The sequence below is a fragment of the Phalaenopsis equestris genome, unplaced genomic scaffold, assembly GCF_001263595.1.
Source record: "Phalaenopsis equestris unplaced genomic scaffold, ASM126359v1 Scaffold000061, whole genome shotgun sequence".
In the NCBI taxonomy this organism is placed as follows: Eukaryota; Viridiplantae; Streptophyta; class Magnoliopsida; order Asparagales; family Orchidaceae; genus Phalaenopsis; species Phalaenopsis equestris.
The window spans coordinates 300,974-321,017 of record NW_018164503.1 but is presented as its reverse complement, the minus strand read 5'-3'; the positions used below and the strand labels follow the sequence as shown (position 1 = coordinate 321,017).

Below are 20,044 nucleotides of genomic sequence, written 5' to 3'. Positions count from 1 at the left end.
ACTTATGCATCTGTGAGGCATGAAATTACCCCCGATACAGATTCCCAAATTCTTCTCATTCGGCGTCTCTCTTTCTGAAATGTCACCGTCTGAGTCCTCGGTACCGTGGTTGTCAAGGTGCTCTTGTAGAATCCTTTAGTATTGTCGTCTTTGCTGATTTTTTTCACTAGTTTCTTATGTGATTTGTCTTTCTTCCCCTTCTAGCACATACACTTTCTTTGTGGTCATCCCAACAAGATCTAGGCTCGGATACCAATTTGATACGCTCCATAACCAAAATCAGCAGACAACAATGACGAAATGACAATATATAGATGGAAACAATTCAAATAAATATTGCTCTTATGAAACACAAATGAAAACAAATAAGATATAATGGTGATATACTTTTCGAGAGTTAGATCAATTCTCCCACAACCCTAGACGTTGCTAGGAAAATCACAAGAAGTAAACACAACAACTCGCAAAACATGTATAAAACAAGAACAAACCCTAGGTCCTCCCTTTAATAGAATCCACCCACAGCATTCCCACAACATTTCAAATTTTCCTATTTCAAATTTTCCTTCTAAACTTTTCCTTCAAACTCCTTTAACTTCTCCTTGAGTATGTGATTAAGGCCCTCATGGACCCCACTTTTTCTCTGCCTCCTACTGCGGCAAATTGCAGCCCCTCTCTTTAACGCGAGCGAGATCTTAACCGCTCCACTTGCTATTATGGCAGGCCGGTTTGGTGGATCTTAACCGCTCCAGAAGGGACCAGTTCACTCCCAGGAGAAACAGAACATGATTTAGATTATGCGTGAGATTGGATCCGGATCAGTAGTTGTAAGCCAAAGTTTTGACTCGTAGAAATAACCACTGTAATGGCTCAAGGCTGCATATCCAGCCCTTCCATAAATCCTCCAATAATCAGAGCTTGATGCATTGCTTCTATAGATTCATGAACATATAAGAAGAATACCACGTTTTTTTAGTAAACTACATATATAGATATAGCAAAGCTCCAAAATGATCTCCCGATTAGTTGTTGGATTTGTTGTAGTGTTTTAATTTTGTTGAGATTTGAACTAATTTAAGGTCACATATGTAAATAGAGGAAGTGCAGAAATTTATTTGCAAAAGTATTATAATGCACTATGTAAAACCAAGTCATTAATAAAATGAACTAAGTTGTCTCAGAGCAATTACTTCTTTATGTTATCAAGGCCCTAACCCACTTAGTGGAATAAAGGCTTGTTGTTGTTGTGGTGGTGGTGGTGGTGTAGGAGATCCCTCACCCTAGTTGTCGGTGGTGCGCCTTAATCCAGCGAGAAGCAATGTACAAAAACCCGAAACTCCCATTTTCCTTTTCCTTCAACTTCATCCTCGCAAAGCAGCCTCGACTAAAGCTAGAAGGGACGACATTGCGGAATTCAACCTCGTATACAGTCACGATTAGAGTAACCTGAGATGACAACAATGGGACCACAATGTGAAACCTTGGATACAATCGCGATTAGAGCTAACTAGGACGCAACGACGGGATCGCAACGCGAACCCTCGTGATACAGTCATGATTAGAGCTAACTGGGAAAATGACGGAATCGAAGTGAACCCTCACGACACAGTCTCGATTAGAGCTAATCACACAAATTGATCGTAGACATGACAGGGAAGCCACAATGTGATCGTAGCGTACGGAACCAAAGGATCAAATTTGTGTGGTCTAGACTTGGGTACTTGTGATTGAGGATGCCTAGAGATGGAGATAATGCGGAAGGTAAAAGATTGGAGCTTCTAGGACATATAGATCCTAAAATTATGAAGATCTTGGTCGGGCTCATACAAGAAGCTAGCGTCTCGATGGGAGCTACTACCTCAACACGTGTTTCGATGCAGATGATGATAGATCTCCCTCACTCCGATATAAAAGTTGATGGATCAACCACGTATTTAAGTTGGTCACATCGCACTGACGTTGTTCTAGTAAGGAAGAGACTAGAGGAGTGTCTGACAGGAGTCGAGTCAAAGAGTGACAGTACTGATAGGGGGTGAGTGGAGGACCACACATGCCTTACTTTACACATGGCTAAACAGCTAGATAGATCTATTGATTGCTTTATCAATAGATGGTATTCAAAATGTGAGCGATATTTGGGAGAAGCTGGAGAAGATCGATGCTAGAGTTGAGAACAACATGAGAGCGTTTCAGATTCAACATGAGATAGAGGTTGTGATACAAGGTGATAGATTGATTTAAGAGTACTCCATAGATCTTGAGCGATTGTGGGCAGCTTTTGATCACTTCTCACTGATGTCGGATTGTGATGATCTGGGGTACAAGAAGAGGGAACTTTTTACACATATGAGAACTATGCAGTTTCAAGCTCATATGAACATAGGAGATTAGTCTTCATAGCCCGGATGACGGTACCTTCAATAGATGAGGCAATTGCTGCGATGATACAAGAGGAGAATTACATGAGGCTACACTCTGAGCCGAGTGAACTTCCAGGTATGCGATCAGCCTTGGTTGCCTCAAGCTCTGGTATGACAGGTGTCTAGAGGGGAGACTCACAAGTGCTACAACTGTGGTCAAGTAGACTGTCTGAGCAAGGTCGGTCCTAGGTCACCTAAGGAGAGAGAGACATGTGAACATAAACAATTTGGAGGTTGTGGTAGTCAAAGAGGTGGAAAAGGGGGCTCCCGGGCAAACCTGATGTTAGGAGACAATGAGGGAGACACGCTTGGTATTTACCGATGAAGATCATGAGTTTTTGAAGACGTTGGAAGGGAAGAAGAAATCAACAGGTGATAGGGTTGAGGAGGACCGACCCCACAGTCATCAAATGATAACATTGTTACTTATGCTCACTCTGACAAAAATAATCGTGATACATATGCTCTTGTCAATATTTTCACTACAAGATCACCAAAAGGGATAGAAGATTTCGATGCATCTCGACATGTGACAGGGATTACGAGAGATTTATCCTCATATACTCACCTAATAATTCCAGAGAGCATCCAAACTGTTGATGATACAACACAATTTGTAGTTGCTATAGTAAGGTGACCGATTCTATAACTTTGTCCAATATTTTGCATGCTCATTCATTTCCAGTGAAACTTAATTTATTATTGTCATTATTCTCCAACTAAAATGTGTCAGTGAAAATTTATTATTGTCATTATTCTCCAACTAAAATGTGTTGTTTCATTTGATATTGCTAATGTGATCTTTCAAAAGAAAGGGACGGGTCAAACACTTAGAATTAAAACGTGACATAGTAGATTTTGGTACTTGAATAGAGAGAGGATAAAGTCAGCCTTGACATCCAAGGTAGAGATTGTTGGAGTAGGGGAATCTGGGAGGAGTGTGGCTGATGTGTTGCTGCTACATCAAAAACACATGAGATGTTCTTGCTCTAGTTTATGCAAGGAGTCTGGAGGATATGTTGTTGCTACATCATAAACAAATGGGATGCACTTTTTTAGTTTACTAAGTTTCCTGTATTTGTCTTTGTATGAAAATACAAATAAACAAAAACTTGTATCTGAAGCATGTGAGTTTGATAACTTTAATAGGAGCACTTATATCATTTCTGGGAAGAGTTTTTGTGTTTTTGATTTAATACATTATGATGCTTGGGGATCTTGTTCTACGGATTCGATGAATGATTATCGATAATTTGTGAATTTTATTGATAGTTTTTCTCGTGTCATTTAGTTATATCTAATAAAGAATAAGAGTGATGTATTTGTTCACTTTAAAGATTTTTACAAGGCATTACAGACTTCATATGTGTAATAGTAAAGCTATTGAAATCTGATAATAGGACAAACTATACCAATAAGGAGTTTAGGAAATACTTATCAGCCCAAGGGATATAGCATCAAATCACATGTTCGTACACGCCGAAACAAAACAAAGTAGCAGCAAAAAAGAATAGACACATTCTAGAGGTGACCCAAAACATGATGATTGCGATAAATGTCTCAAAGCACTTGTGGGGGCAAGCATTTTGATAATTGCTTAATTGATCAACAGAATAACCTCGAGAGTGTTAAATTGGAAGTTTCATTGTCAGATGTTAAAAGAAATAATAGTGAGATCCTCCCATTGAAGGTATTGGTTGTGTAAATTTTGTGAAAAACAACAGACCATCAGTAGAGAAATTGGATCCCAGATCAGTGAAATATGTTTTCGAGGGTTATTCTGCTAGCTATAAGAAGTATGTTTGTTGGAGCCCAATAAAGAAGAGATTGTCTGTAAGTATGGATGTGTCATTTAGATAACTCAAACAGTACTACACCTTAGAAGTGAGGGGGTTAGTAATGGTGATAAATTGGTGCATGTGGGAGTGATGTCTCATCCTGTGATCTTGGATGAATCAGTTGAGGAGTTGGAAACTGAGAAGATTGAACCAGAGATGGTGAAATTCAAGTTGCAGGGAAGTTGAGGTATGCAACGAGGAAGCAAAATGAGAGAATTGTGCTTGTGGTGCCACTCGTGTCAGCTAGTCCTTATCTTGGTTTGCCCCTACTCTTGAGACGCTCCATCGACCTCAAACTCAGAATCCACATGTGATATGATTCTTCTTCCGTCTACTTCCGACCAAATAACTTTAAGAAAAACCTATTGCAGTAATGCGAAACATCCTCCCGATTGTTTTGGGTGGGAACATGACGTAGCTCAGTTTGTCTCATAGTCTAACATATCACCTATACATTGAGCATTCATTACATCTTTGAATTTATCTCTATACCCAAGTGTTGGCACGTAGCTAAGAAGGATTTCAAGTAGAAAGTAGCTATGCATGAAGTGCTTGGGGCTCTCGATAAAAACAAAAAATGAGAGATAGTGTCACTGTCAACATAAAAAATTGTTGGGTGCAAGTAGATCTTCACGGCGAAACAAAACCTAGAGGAAAAGATGGAGCATTACAAAGCACGATTGGTGACGAAAATGTACAGTTAGACGTATTGTATTGACTATGAAGAAACTTTTTCACCATTAGTGAAGATGAGCACATTGAGAACACTGGTTTCTTTGGCAGTAAATGGTGGGTGGAGTTTACTCCAACTCGATGTGAAGAATACATTTTTTCATAGTTAGTTACTGGAGGAGGTGTATATGGAGATACCACCAGGATTCGGTATAGGTAAGACAGTCAGCAATGTGTGTCGGCTCAGGAAGTACTTTATGGTTTGAAACAATCTTCTCAAGTATGGTTTGACAAGTTTAGAAAGGTTATAGTGAGTATGGTATATCAGCAAATCAATGTCGATCACACAGTGTTCTTTTGACAATATGGTCAAACCGCTATGTTTGTCATGTATGTTGATGACATGATAGTTATGGGTGATGATGAGATAGAGATTGTCAGTTAAAGTAAGATTGGTCAAAGAATTTGAGATGAAGGACCTAGAACATCTCATACTTTCTTGAGATTGAGGTCGCAAGTGTATTAAAGGGGAAAGTCTTATCTCAGAGGAAGTATGCACTAAATCTCCTCACAAAAGCATGTATGCTACGATGCAAGCCTGCAGTCTCTCGAATTGATTAGAATGTCAAGCTGAGTGCAGAGGCAGAAAAGTCAATTGATCGTAAGAGGTACCAGAGATTTGTAGGTCATCTAATCTATCCGAGTCAAACTCGTCCCGACATCTCATTTGCAGTGTGTGGTGGGCTGCTACATGCATGAACCAATAAAGGGTCATATGGATGTGGGTGTATCAAATTCTGAGTTACCTAAATAGTGCACCAGGGAATGAGTTGATTTTCAAGAAGAATGGGCATGTAGGCATTGATGGTTATCGTGATTCTGACTGGGTGAATTGAGTTGACGACAGGAGGTCCACATCAGGATACTGCATATTCGTAAGAAGCAAGTAGGTATCTTGGAAAAACAAGAAACAATCGGTTGTAGGGAGGGCAACAACAAAGACAGAGTATAGTGTCGTTGCCTTAAGAGTTGCCAAGACGATGTGGCTGAGAACCTTGTTGGTAGGCCTCAAGGTGGACCAAGGAGCTCAAATGAAGTTGTGTTGCGACAACAACTCAACAATCAACACTGTCAACAACCCGATGCAACATGATAAAACCAAACATATGGAGATTGATACTACAAGTTTAAAAGTGCACATGTATCACTGCCTATAAATTCTACTTGAAAGAGGCAAGATTCAATAACAATAGAAGTTATACTGGTATTAAGAGTTACGAAAAATATGAAAGTTCTAATAAAGGTGAAAGTTTGTCAGGTTCTAACACTTATTATTGGTATTACTAGTTGTGACACTGTTGACCTCATTTTGAGGTCATTACTCTTTTCCTTAGGATCCTATGATCTAAATCTAAGAGTTCCTATTAACTATCTTAGAAAACTAGTATTGGAATTTATCCCCTTAAAAATTTCAGTCACTTCCTATTTCTCTTGTGATGTCTCGCATTGATGATCTCAAAATCATCGTCGTATGGTCGAGTGGTTAAGGACTATCATGTAGAAACTCAAGGAAAAGTTTCCAATATGATCTCCAGTCTTAGGAAAACCTATTCAGAACTTTATCATCACACACACACACACAAAATACACAAAATTCACTAAGTTACACATGATCGGACTAGAATTGAGCTTAAAGAATGGGTGAATAAAGAATGGGTGAAAATGCGAACTTCTCCGGACGACCTTCGATGACGAAATGAACCGCGTCAACTTGTCCGGGACATCAAATTTAACAAGAAAAGACACCCATATTGTCATAATTCCGCACACGAGCAAATTGCAGGCAAATCGATGAATTCGTCAAAACGAACTCTGACGTCGAAACGGACCGCGCCAACGCGTCAACGCGTCCGGAATGTAAGAATTACCTAAAAAAGACATCTATTTTGTTATGTTGTGACGCACGAATAAAAAGGTACAAATCAAATTTTTATTTTTAAAATATTAAATACTTTTATATTTATATTATTACTTATAATATTAATTTTAATCCTAAACCCTATTTACCCCCTTTCCCGCACACTTAACCTTCATTTGACCCCCGCAGCTCGATTAGGTGTTTGGCTCGCTCTCTCTGCATGCCCTAGCTCCCTTGGACGATCCACGCGGCCGCCTCCCTTCTCTCGAATATTCTCCTTCATCACGTGGCTGCTCGACCTTTTGGCTCTCCAATCGCAGGAGCTGGGTTGGCCGACTTTTCTCCTTCTCGAGTTTTTACCTTCTCCTTCTTTATTGTGACGATTCCTTCCCCGTCGTTTGATTCGACGACAAAGTTGTGGTAAATATGGTTGGGCGCCCCTCCTCTGTATTTCTGCCTATAAAAAGGCTTCTTAGGGTTCTTTTCTGGATTGTTAAAAATTTTTTTGAGAGAAACGAAGGTTGAGGTTCTCGCTAGTTGTTGTTCGAGGCATTTAGGATAAGAAGGCTCTGCCGAAGTTCCTTCTCGGATAAGTCCTTGTGTGATGGGGTGTTCGTTGGTCGTTGCTTTCTCGAAGGTTTTGGGAGAACAATTTCTATAGGAAGCATTTTCTTAAACTTATTATAGAGGTTTGCTTTAAGTCTGTATTAAGAGGTATTTCTCTTCTCCCCTCTAATCTGCATTATTTGAATTTGCACCTGAAAGTACTTCTTTTCCCTTCTAAAGCATGTGGAAGTAAAATTTAGGCTTGTTTTGAGATCTAATCATGGATAGTTTCTAGAAACAGTAAAAATGGAGCATAATATGGATACTTTCTTTTTTTTTTCTGCTCAAAATGCATGATAGATAAAATTTTGAAAAATTTCAGTTATTGTCATGTGATGATAGTTGCTTATCTGGAATATATGTTAGAAATGTAATGCTGAAATTCTTTATTGTTGTTGCTCCTGTTCAAATAAATGCTAGAAATTTTGCCCTGTTTTGACCCATTTGGTGGGATCGATTTTGGCTTCTTTTGGGATTAAACGTTAGCTGGAAATTTTGTTTTGTTTTTCCCATTTGGTGGCTCGGTTTTAGTTGAATTTTAGCTGGAAGTGCTGCTTTTCTTTCTTTTTCATGTATTAGACTCATTTTGGCTCAAAAGTTTATCTGTTGTTGGCTCTATTTTGCTGGATTTAGTTGAGCAGAAATCGTTTTTTTTTTTCATTTGTTGGACTCGTTTTTTTCTGTTGTTGGAACTCTATTTGTTTTGCCCCTAGAAATCGTTTTTTTTCATTTGTTGGACTCATTTTTTCTGTTGTTGGAACTCTATTTGTTTTGCCCCTCTGTTGGGCTCGGGTTTACCTGTTATGATCATTTGTTTTACCCCTTTGATTGGGCTCGGGTGTACCTCTTATGGCTATTTATGTTGCCCCTCCTACTGGGCTCGGTTTGTCTGTCATGTGTTTTTCTGTTGCCCTTTCCTGCTGGGCTCGGTTTACCTTTTACGACTATCTGTTTTATCCTTTTTGCTGAGCTCGGTTTGCCTGAGTTGTTATGTTGTTTGCCCCACTTGTTGGGCTCAGTTTCTTTAACATGTCATTAAGTTTGCCCCACTTGTTGGGCTCAGTTTGTTTAGAGATTCTCCGAATAACATTCATCCTGAGATTGTTGCTGATAACCAAGTTTGCAATCCAAAAATAAAAAAGTTATGATTTCAATAGGTGCTTCTATGTGGGAATGCTTGATATAAGTAGACCAACTTACTATCATGCCTTGTTTGATGAAAATGGTTTCAGTTCGGATGATTTATAAAAGCTTGTCCATTCACTATTATGTATATCAAAAGAGCACAATAGCAATATCTATGGTGGCCTTCTCATTGGCCACCCCTATTCGAATGCATGTTATGATCTATTAGCTTGGGGATTGGTTTTGACTCCTTGTATTTGATGATTGACTACCCGTGAGCTTACATTGGGGCTTAGTTGTGTTTTTTCTTGCCCCTACCCGTGAGCTTCTGTCCTCTTTCCTGTCCCAAACCGTGAGATTGTATTAGGGCTTGGTTGTGCTTTTTCTGGCTTATACCTGTGGGCTTAAATATGTGGTGGTCTTCTTTTGCAGCCCCTACCCGTGAGCCTTACCTCATGATTTCTCTATGAGAAAAGTTGGTGGTGGTCTTCTTTTTGCTGCTTTGGCCGTGAGCCTTATCTTGTGATTTCTCTATGTGATAAGTTGGGCTGGTGGCTGTCCCTCTCTGTCGCCCCTGACCGTGAGCATTTATATGATTTTATCTGGATGATTTCATGTTGACATAAGAAGCTTTTGATTAAGGTTGGAACTGAATGGTTTTAATATTGGCATAATCTTTGGAAATTTAGAAGCTTGTCGTCCCTGGAATATTTTCATTTATTTGATTTGTGAAATATTTCGGGAAATCATAAAGTTGATATGAATCGGATTCATGAAGAATTTGAAAGCCCATAAAATTGTCATTCACAAAAGAGGTTTTTTTTTAAGTTTGACATTAAGGTTTGGATAACATAAATGTCACATTTGAGTTCAGACTTGGGTGTGTGAGTATATAGGTGGCGGTGGAGCCGCTTATACAATTGTCACATTGATTCGGGCCCGTTTTGACCTGTTTGAAACAAGAATTGGAAGGGATACCCTTCTTGGGTTGATTCATTTATGAAATTTGAGAAAATGATATACTTCTTGGATTGATTCACCATTCTTTGGGTCCTCCTTTTCAGATCTTTTCGTTACAAGTTTTGAGGGTTGAATCACCATTCGTCTTTTCGATCTTTTCGGTGAATCAGTTCCTCCTCTCTCTCATCCCTATTTTTATTCTTTTTTTTCTTGCTTCTTGGTTCGATTTTCCAGTTTTCGGTGCTTATCGAAAACTGCTTATTTCTGACACATAAGTGCTCATATATAGTCTTTTGTTATATATGAAACTATCAAGCAAGGTCGCAAGTAGATCAATTTTGTTCTTGGGGCTTAGGGCGATGATGACAAAGGCACGCCAGTGGTAGAGTAGAATGATATTACATCCTACGACATCAGGACTCAATACTGGGACCTAATGAACTATAGGATGATAGTATCATTCATTGACACAAGACTAGCGGGGGACCCGTACCTTCTTAAGTTGTTGGCGATCCTACGCCTGACGGTGTGATCGACTAGTGGACAATCATAACTTTTTAAAACTGATAAGAACAGAACATGATAAAAATAGATACAATATTTATAAAAAAATATTTTTATTACAAAATTGATACAACTTCTTTGAATGTCTGAAATCCATGTACATGCTAAAATACAAATTTTAAATGTATTACAACTTGATTGTCCACTTGTCGATTACCAGTACCGGGTGTTCAATATGACACCCTTTTAGTTGAGTGGCGGGCTCTATACATCCGGGTGACTGATAGTAGCCTTTGGCATCCCTCGATTTCAAATATATATAGTATCTGAGCCTAGCCTCAGCTCGAGTGCTTGGTACCCGAGTGCTTGTCCTCTCTTTTCAGATTTTTTGTATATTTTATTGGAGTTTGGATGACAAAGCACTCGTGGTCCTTTTTCTAGGATTTTCCCTTGATTTTGATAATTTTCTTGGAATTGTCATTTGTCGATTTTCTTGAGTTTTCCGTCGTGGGTCATTTGTCGATTTCTCGAGTTTTCCAGGCAATGTTTCTTTTGTTTATACAGTGTATACTAGCTCGTTTAAAGGAGCAGCAGACCTCCCAGATATACAGGTTTGATTTATATTACAGCATTTTACTTTAAAGCATATTGTACTGTTCCACTGTTCTTTCTCTTTTATATTGCATGTTTTATTGTTCTTATACACACTCTTTTATATTGCATGTTTTATTATTCTTATACACACTATACTTTAGTGTAAAAAAGAAAAAAAAAATTCGACAATAATCAAACTCGAAGGTGTGATGACAAGGAGCTTGTAGCGAACACCGTGGGCAGCACGACGAGGAACAACTTCGAGATAGATCTACAACATCAAAACGAATTCACATCACTGAACATTTTCCTTAATACAAATAACAAGTCATAGAACTTCGAGGTAGTTTGGTTAGCGTAATGTAAATCCTCGTCTTATCTTTAGGCTTTTGCATAACTTTGTTGTGCAATTATAAATCCTAACACTTTTAGAATTCCGAGGTTACCGTCTGATACGGTGTAAATTCTCCTATTTTTCTATGTTATTTGCACGATCAGATATCGTGTGAATGTAAGTCCTAAATTCTAAAAAGAAATTACATGATTAAATATTGAATAACATCATTTCAAAAACGTAAAGCCAAATAATATGATAGTTGGGAAATCACCAGGGTTTCCCTTGGATCTGTGATATCTCCTACTCTTCATTCCTTAGGATTCCTTAAAAATAACTGTTCTTATTTGAACCATTCCCATTTGAGTTTCAAATGTCCAATCTTGGAAGCCTAAACTTTGAAATATGGAAGTTAAAACCACTGATCTTAATCGAGAGTCTTCTTAAGTGACCCCGATCATTTAAGATGTAATTAACTATAGGGGTTTGGCTCAATAGGGAACTTGGAAAATTTTATCTAGTTCTTATATTAGGTAAGTGAATTTGTTGTCTGTCATGCATAAAAGTTTTTTGCAGACCAAACGGATGTCACAATCTTCTTAGTTTAGGTGGTTGAGCCTACTGTTAAGTGGTATGCTTATCCTTCGGGATAGTGTATTACTTGTGGTATCGCGTTCAACATTTCAAACTATTTAATATGTGAGACTTGTTTGGTCTTATCTTTTTTTTTAAATTAAAATGATACTTTCAAAAATCATATTTACATCAAAAAAAATCAGGCCCCTTTTAACAAAATAATTTATTAAGATTTCAAAAAATAACGACGACAGACACATAATAAGGTATTGCCTAACACCTCAAAAAACTTCAAAAGAATTGACATCCTACAAAACAAATGCACAAAAAAAACTTGGTAAACAAATGATGATAATATCAACTATCTTAGCACCAATACAAAATCAATCACAAGAAAAGGTTTAATCGTGGATACATGCACTAGCTTAGTAAGAAGCCAACAAATATATTAATGTCTTCACAGTTATTAATTTTATTCAAAATGAATTTACTTAAAGTTTATTACACATTGGATTAATGCATCCATTAATCCTTGAGAAATTTGTTAAATCCATTGTTTCGAGCACTTCACTCAAGCTTACTATCTTACTTTTTATAATGCTGAATGGAACATGTAAAAATTTAGCAATAAATGTCTATTAAATTTAGCCATTTATAAGAAAAGTTTTGAAGCAAACCAATTTTGTCGTTATTCAAACTTAAAAGCTAACTAATAGACTGAATATCTAACCATTTCATAATCATGTACAATTAGAAACTGATTTGAGTTCAGTTTTTTTGAAAGAAAATTCAGAATATTGGAAATCGTGCGTTATCAAAAACAATAATATCATATTTGAAACATTTTAACTTACTGAATAATGATCATCATGATTTAACAAAAGTGGTGAAAAAATTAAAAGATATAATACCCAGAAATCCTTTTAGAGAATTTTTCTGGGTCACCCTAGCTAGAGATATAGATTTCATAATTGATTTATTAGCAAGCTCAAAGCCTGTGGTTAGAGCACCACATCAAATGACAATTAAGGAGTTACGGAGTCGACAACAAAAATGGTTGTAAAAAGGCTTTATTAGATTTACTACATTGGCATGATGAGCTCTAGCACATTTTGCCAAGTAGAAAGATGAAAAATTAAGATTGTGTATCAATTATAGTGAATTAAAAAAAAAAAAAACTTAAGAGAAAAATCAATGTACATTGCTAATGATTGACGAATTATTTCATCAACTTGATGGAGCTTCACTCTACTCAAAATTTGATTTACAATATGGGTATCAACAGTAACACACCGAAGAGAATGACATAGCCAAGATAATATTTAGAACAATATACGGCCACCATAAACTTGTGGTAATATTTTTTGGATTGGCAAATCCCACATTGGTTTTTGTAGATTTAATAAAAAAAAAATCATTTATGAATATATTTTGTATTGTATTATCGACAATATTCTTTTCTATTTAAGAGATGAAGCCAGGCACACCAATCATATACATGTAGTTTTGGATATAGTATAAGAGAATGAGCTTTATGTAAAATTTCTTAAATATGAAAAGAAAAATAGTGCTGCATTCATGGGACACGTGATCATGACAAAGGCCAAATTGTGGATCAAAATATAATTCAACCTATACCAGTTTGGCCAAGTTAAATCATTATTATGAAAGTAAGCAATTTTTCAGACATTGCAGTATAACCCAAAAGATGTATTCAGATATTTTCTTATATTGCTATATTATTACCAAGATTAACTCAAAAAGAAGTTAAATTTGAATGGAATGATAATTATGAAGAAGCATTTCAAAGATCGAAGACTTGTTTAATAATTGCACCGGTGCTGATCATCTCGCATGTATAGAAGGGTTTTGAAAAAATAATAATGTATCATTAAGAACATTAAATTATGCCTTAATGAGTGTAGTACAATAAATCATGCTTCATCAAATGAATCATGAAATAAATTATCCTACTCATGATACGGAGTTAGTAGCAATTTTATTTGCAACAAAAATATGAAGACATTATCTATAAAAAGTTAGATGAGAAGTCTTCACTAATGACAAAAAATTGAATTATATATTCACTTAAAAAAAGATAAACTTGAGAAAACGATAGCTGGACTTTGTTCAATATTACAATTTGGATGCTCGGTATCATCCATAAATGCAAGCATTATTATTGATATCTTACATAGATTGACCACAAAATGATTATTTACTCAACATAAGCAATTAATTGAAAAGATGAATTAATTAGAATTATCAATAGTCAAATCGACAACTGAATTTTCATCCTAAAAAATTGGATGACAATTCAATCTATTTTGAAAGATAAAATATGCTATGCATAATCACAGGATGTTAATATCCAAAAATTTCAAAGTAATAAATCAAGTTATATCTAGGATTATGAGATTGATGTGTTGTTAGAATACAATGATAAAGTTTGTGTTTTAGGTGATAATTTAAGAAAAGAAATTCAATAATAAGCACATTATTCTTGATATTTATTATTTATCGAAGAATTAACAAGAAATTCTATAATAAACACAAGATTGTTTGGGTGGCCAGAAACATAAAGAAGAGCAGTAGAATCCGATTCTAAATGTCCTAGTATCCAAATGCTTAAATTGGAACATCAAATACCAAGTGAACTATTGAAACCTTTGTAATACTTGAATGGAAGTAGGACGAAATCGTTATAAATTTGTATTTAGGTTACCAAAATCAAGCTAGGATCATGACTTTATTTACGTAGTCATTGACTAAATTCACACATTTATCCATCTTAAACAAGCTAACCCTATTGAAAAGTTAGCAAAGTTAAATGTAAATGAAATTGAATGCTTGTGCATAGTGTCAAAGTCCAAAATTTGATGTAAAGAAGGCAAATTTACGTCTGAACTATACAAATAGACATAGAAAGCTTTGGGTACTAACTTGGCTTTTAACATGGTATTTGATCCTAAGATTGATGGCGAACAAAAAGAATTATTCGAACATTGAAATATGCAATCAAATTAAGGGTCTATGATTTTGGTGAAGCAAGATTCCCATGCACCAATGATAAAATTTTTTAATAATAGAAGTTTTTGAGTGAGTATTGATGTGGAAACATATAAAACTCTTTATATAAAAAAATGCAAGACACCATTACGTTGGATAGAAATAGGACAAAGACAACTACTCATTGTTAATTTGGTAGATTATAGTACTAATAAGATATAACTAATTCGAGAAATATTGAATGTTTTATAAGATATTCATTAAAATTATCATGATACAAAGCACAGGCCAATGGAATTTTATGTTGGTGGGTTTGCATTGATCCAAATTAGTCATATGAAAGATGTTGAACATTTTGAAAAGATAGAAAAGTTGAGCACATGATATATAGGATTCCATAAATTTACTGAAAGAATTTGGTGAGTGGCTGCCAGAATGGTTTTACTACCAAAGTTTTAATATAGTAAAGATGGCAGGAAAAAACACATGAATGCTGAGTAGGTGCAAATATTTAAGAAAATTCAGCTATGCACTTCAAAGCCTACAGAAAAATTATCACGTTATTTTTCTTTATTTCTATGAGTAATAATACAAAACAAAAAGTTAATAATATAATGAAAAAAAAACTCACAATGCATCTGTCATGGATATGTATATCATTTCCAATGCTTCTGTCTGTTTACCAAGAAGCGCCTCTTTAATACCAGGCAAAACTAGTAGGGCATCATAGTTCTTATCCTCTTTAAGCACCTATCAATTAAAAAAATGCATTATAACATCTATGAGTTCCTCCACCACTTTAAGAAAAAAATACTATACAACAACAACAACAAGTCTTTATCTTTATCCCACTAAATGGAATCGGCTACATGAATCCTTTTTCTCCATTGCATCCTATTGAATTTCATATTTTCATTTAATTCTAATAATAGAATATCATTTTTATAAAATATGCCCAAGTCTTTCTAGGTCTACCTCTACCTTTTTTAACATAAGTCGAATCTAAAATTCCTAATCTCCTAACTGGATCATCAGATGGTCGACGTTTAATGTAACCAAACCATCTAAAAAGACTATCTATTTTATACGCTGCTAGAGCTATGCCAACTCTATCAAGGTTATATTCATTTCGTATTTTGTCTATAAGAGCCAAGCCACTCATCCACCTAAGCATTCTCATCTCAGCAGCACTTAACTTTGTTCTATGCTTTTCTTTTAAAGGCCAACATGTTGCGCCATAGAGCATTGCAAGTCTCACCGTCATCTAATAAATTTTCTTTCAGTCTAAGCGGTACTTTTCTATCACACAATAGGCTTGATGCATTCTTCCACTTCAACCAACCAACTTAAATTCTGCTAAAAACATCTATATCACCATCACTTTGAACAATAGACCTAAGATGTCAAAAGGGATCACACCTTTTAATGATTTGATCACCCGTAGTTACAACTCTGTCACTAGAGCTACTACTACTTTAAGAAAAAAAATATATTATGTGAAGCCATAAATTTATATGGTAAAACCACAACAAATTGTAATTAAAAACAATTCCAATAAAAAGACACTAAAAAAAAAAGGGTAATGGAATAAAATAAACCTGAAAAGAATGTCTCAAACTTTAAAACAATTGTATGGTCAGGATGGTGTTCAAATGGAAACAAAAGTGTCATTATAAATATGCATTTGCTATCAGTTCGATTCAAGTGAAACATAATGCTCGGTACAACAAAATTTTTTTATAATTTTATGTTTGAAGCTACTATCAATATGATAAAATAATCATGGCAATGAATAATACTTCAAATAATAATTAAGCAATTTTTAAACTTGAAAGCTAAATGCACTTCATTGAACTGATTAAGTTTCACAATGAAGTGCTCAACACTGTCAAAGAAAATTCTTTATTTTTATTTGGAGGAAATATGCCATTTTACCCGTTATATTCAGTGGTAGAATCCTAGCAAGTAATAGGCAAACAAATTAAATATGCAGTGAAAATAAAGGCATATAGTTTTGCATTGGCTTGAATTTTGCATAGTGAATCTAAGCAAATTTCCCACATATCACATGTTCTTTCCTTGGTATTAAGAAACTATAGAGGCCAGGCCCTCTATATATGAAAGGCCAACCACTAGCCGTAAAAAAATTATGAAGAAAATAAAGCAAATAAGGCCCTCTATATATAAAGGCCTGCCGCCAGCAGTAAAAATTTTCATAGTAAAAAAAATTTCTCTCTAGAAGGCATAAATAAACAGAAGATAAAAGAGATTGAAACCCATAAATGAAAGAAATATATAATTGGTGATACAAAAAAGGTAAAAATACAAAACTATGCTAAAAGTGGAAACCTACCGGCAATCTAGTAATAATGGAGGAGGCATTCCCAAATTGTGAGAGCAATTGAGATTGAAGTTCATCCCATCGCAACATCTCATCTTTAACCCTTGCATATTTTTTTTTAAGCTTCTTCAGCATTATTGCCATCTTCAAATCCAAAAAAAAAAAAAAAAAAACTCAAAAAAAATACAAGTATTAGATAGCTTCAGGAAGAAAAAGAAGACTGCAAGCTAACATAACCATCATCATCATCAGTAACCGTATCCCAACAAATTTCCTACAAACAAATTATAAAATAAATAAAAAAAATTTTAAGCACAAAAACCTTGTGTAGCTTGATAGCTATTTTTTTTAAATCAACATCTATACATTTTTTAAGCGGATAATTTGAATTATAATAGATTTCAGACAAATCCAATATGAGTATTCTTTGCCCAATATATAACAACTATATACCCTGAATTTTGCTATCACAATTTGTAGTTGGCCATGTATTCTTTGCCCAATATATAACAACAATATACCCTGAATTTTGCTATCACAATTTGTAGTTGAAGACCAACTGTCCAAAGCACCGTCACACTAAATTTAATAGGATATGATCAAGTTGTGAAGATCAAGTAGCACATTTAAACCCATCTACAACGGGAGAATGGTGAAGCAAAGAATAAAATTATGATTTAGACAAGTGCTATGAGAGTTAAAAATGCACTGATAAAGTGAGTTTAGAGACATAATAAACCCAAAATAGCAAACATAAAATTGGTGCAAAAATATTTGCAGCTAAAAGGTTAAATACGACAGGGAGCACTTGAGATGAACAAATAAATAAGTATTTAAAAGGTTGATTCCCAATAGTTGGGATATGACAAGTTGATAATAATGATAAAGTTTATTGACATAAATATGAATTATATACCTTAATACAACAAAATTACAAACCTAAAAACAGCTGAAAAATGGTTTTTTCGTCATGAAATAAGTAAATAAATCTTCAAATTTGCATGTTAAAAATGATGATGTTTTCTTGATGCAATATAACAACATGATGTGATTTGAAGTCAACACTACTATTAGACAAAAAACTAAAAATTTCTGGAACAAAATGGCATGACTCCCTTTATAAGTGTCATATGACATAACAAAATGACAAAAAGGCAAAATTGGAGCTGGTTGGAGAAGCTAGAGACTCGCCCATCTACAATATCAGATACAAACCAGTTTCAAAAACTGTTTTCCAAGCAGCAAAAAAAGGCCAAGTTTATATTTTTGTGTTATTAAATTAGAGAGCAAAGATTCAATTAAGGGGTTCTTTGGCTTCAAGTAGAATTTAACTCGAATAGGAATCCGTAAATCTTACAAGCCTGCATTTAATAAATCATTTGCAGGTTAAATACTAAAAACTACTTAACATGAAAAACATTAAATCCAAGTAAGTAGATAGAAACTATTTAGATACTCATTTCAAGATTTAAGAACTTACAAAACTCGAATATCTTATATATTTAGTTTGCTTATATCACTCTTAATTAAACTAATTAAATTCTATGCATTCAAAATGCTGAAAATTGGCTCATATAATGATGTAAAATCATGTTAAATCCATAAAAATTATTTGGCCATGTAACTGTTTGTACCTTTTAAAATGATATAAGAATATATGCCAATTTTGAGCTATATGGAAACTAATCCAAACCTATATAACCCTAGAGCAAGAAAGAATATGACTGAAACTCCTACTCTAATCATGGTGGTGGTAAGCAGGCTATCTCCCCACCAATGGAGTCATAGATTCTGGACTGTTGCATTTGAGTCCATTGAACATGCACAAATAAATAAGTTTATAAACATAAATAATGTCCTTTTTTTTTCTGTTTAAAAAAATTGCAAATTATATATATATATATATATATGGTCGAAGGCTATTAGACGAGCCTCGGTCATCCTTACGTATGCTAAATATTCGAGTAACATATCCTAAACATGGGGATTCGAACCCTTGTGTGTGTGTGTGTGTGTGTGAGAACCCCTTTCTTAATCACCCAATTTGGTCGATCATCTGGAATATTCAATCGCATTACGGAACTACGCGGAACAAACTGATGATGGTGGGGAGAAACAGAAGATGTTTCGGCCCCATCCGGCGGAGTCCCTCGAATCTGAGTTAAGTTCCTCTCCTTTCGGTCGAGTATAACAAAAGTTCTCCTCTCCTTTCATTCAAGTGGCCTAACATCCCACTTCGCTAGAGTAGTTTGTCCCTCTCCTCTAAGTCGAGCTACTTCATTATTTTTGGAGTGAGTCAAGCCTGGACTTTCAGGTCTGATTGCTGTGTGTGTGTGTGTGTGTGTGTGTGTGTGTGTCCGGACCACGGACCTAAGTATCTGGCAAGACATGCATGGACGAATGAAAGAGCGAGTGAGGTATGCAAGTAGATTTTTATATAAACGATTTGAATATGTAAGAGTATGTGCGACAAGTACCTTCGCAAAGAGGGTTACTCGGGTTATAAGTCGCGATGTCGTCGGCTAGGTCCTCGGGCCGAACGAAGAAAGGGGCATGCTTTTTGCATTAGAGTAGCCGGCAAGAAGAGGTCGTCGCTGGCAGCAAGGGAAATCCGGCGAGGAGTGGACCAAGTGATCGTTCACGAATCCCTCCAGGCTAGGGCATCTCATGAGGGAAGCCAAACCTGCGTGGGAGAGTGGAAGAGAGGCGAGGGATCCGCAAGCGAGAAGATTTCGGCCACAGGAATCCCTTTTTATCTGGAGGCTCTCGGAACAAAGGGGGAGAAGATGTGGAGGGCTCACTACAAGAAGTGAAGGTGGCGTGGGAGTTGGCCGGGCGCGGTTTCCTGCGAGGAGCGCCGGCGAGAAGCTCGGCGGCACAAGAGGGAGGTGCGACTTATGAAGAATCTCCGGGGAAAAAAACTAATCACTTAAAAATAAAGTGTTAAGTCAATCAAATCACGTCACCACATCTCGTGCGACAGAACAAAAAAAACGGTGCAGTAACACGGAGAATATTCCCTCTATGTTATTCATGTGTTATTGTGCGTTATTCATATGTTATTGCGTGTTATTCGTGTGTTATTGTGTTATTATAACACCAAGAATATTCTCATGACACAATAACACATGAATAACACACAATAAC

At 35.8% G+C, this 20,044-nt stretch overlaps 1 protein-coding gene across 2 annotated transcripts in view; it reads right to left on the bottom strand.

Annotated features, from left to right (window-relative positions):
- The window catches only part of LOC110019557 (uncharacterized protein At5g43822), a 44,703-nt gene extending 24,887 nt beyond the window's left edge, over positions 1-19,816 (bottom strand). Inside the window, exons 1-3 of one of the 2 annotated variants that reach the window (XM_020717272.1) lie at positions 19,375-19,816; positions 16,910-17,041; positions 15,188-15,306 (exon numbers count right to left, since the gene is read on the bottom strand). In XM_020717272.1, the coding sequence (XP_020572931.1) occupies positions 15,188-15,306; positions 16,910-17,041 (251 nt within the window). In that variant the 5' untranslated portion in view covers positions 19,375-19,816. Of the gene's footprint in view, positions 1-15,187; positions 15,307-16,909; positions 17,042-18,994; positions 19,316-19,374 lie in introns of those variants that run through there. The other variant, XM_020717271.1, reaches the window with a different exon arrangement.
- Between the last annotated feature and the right edge of the window lie 228 nt (positions 19,817-20,044).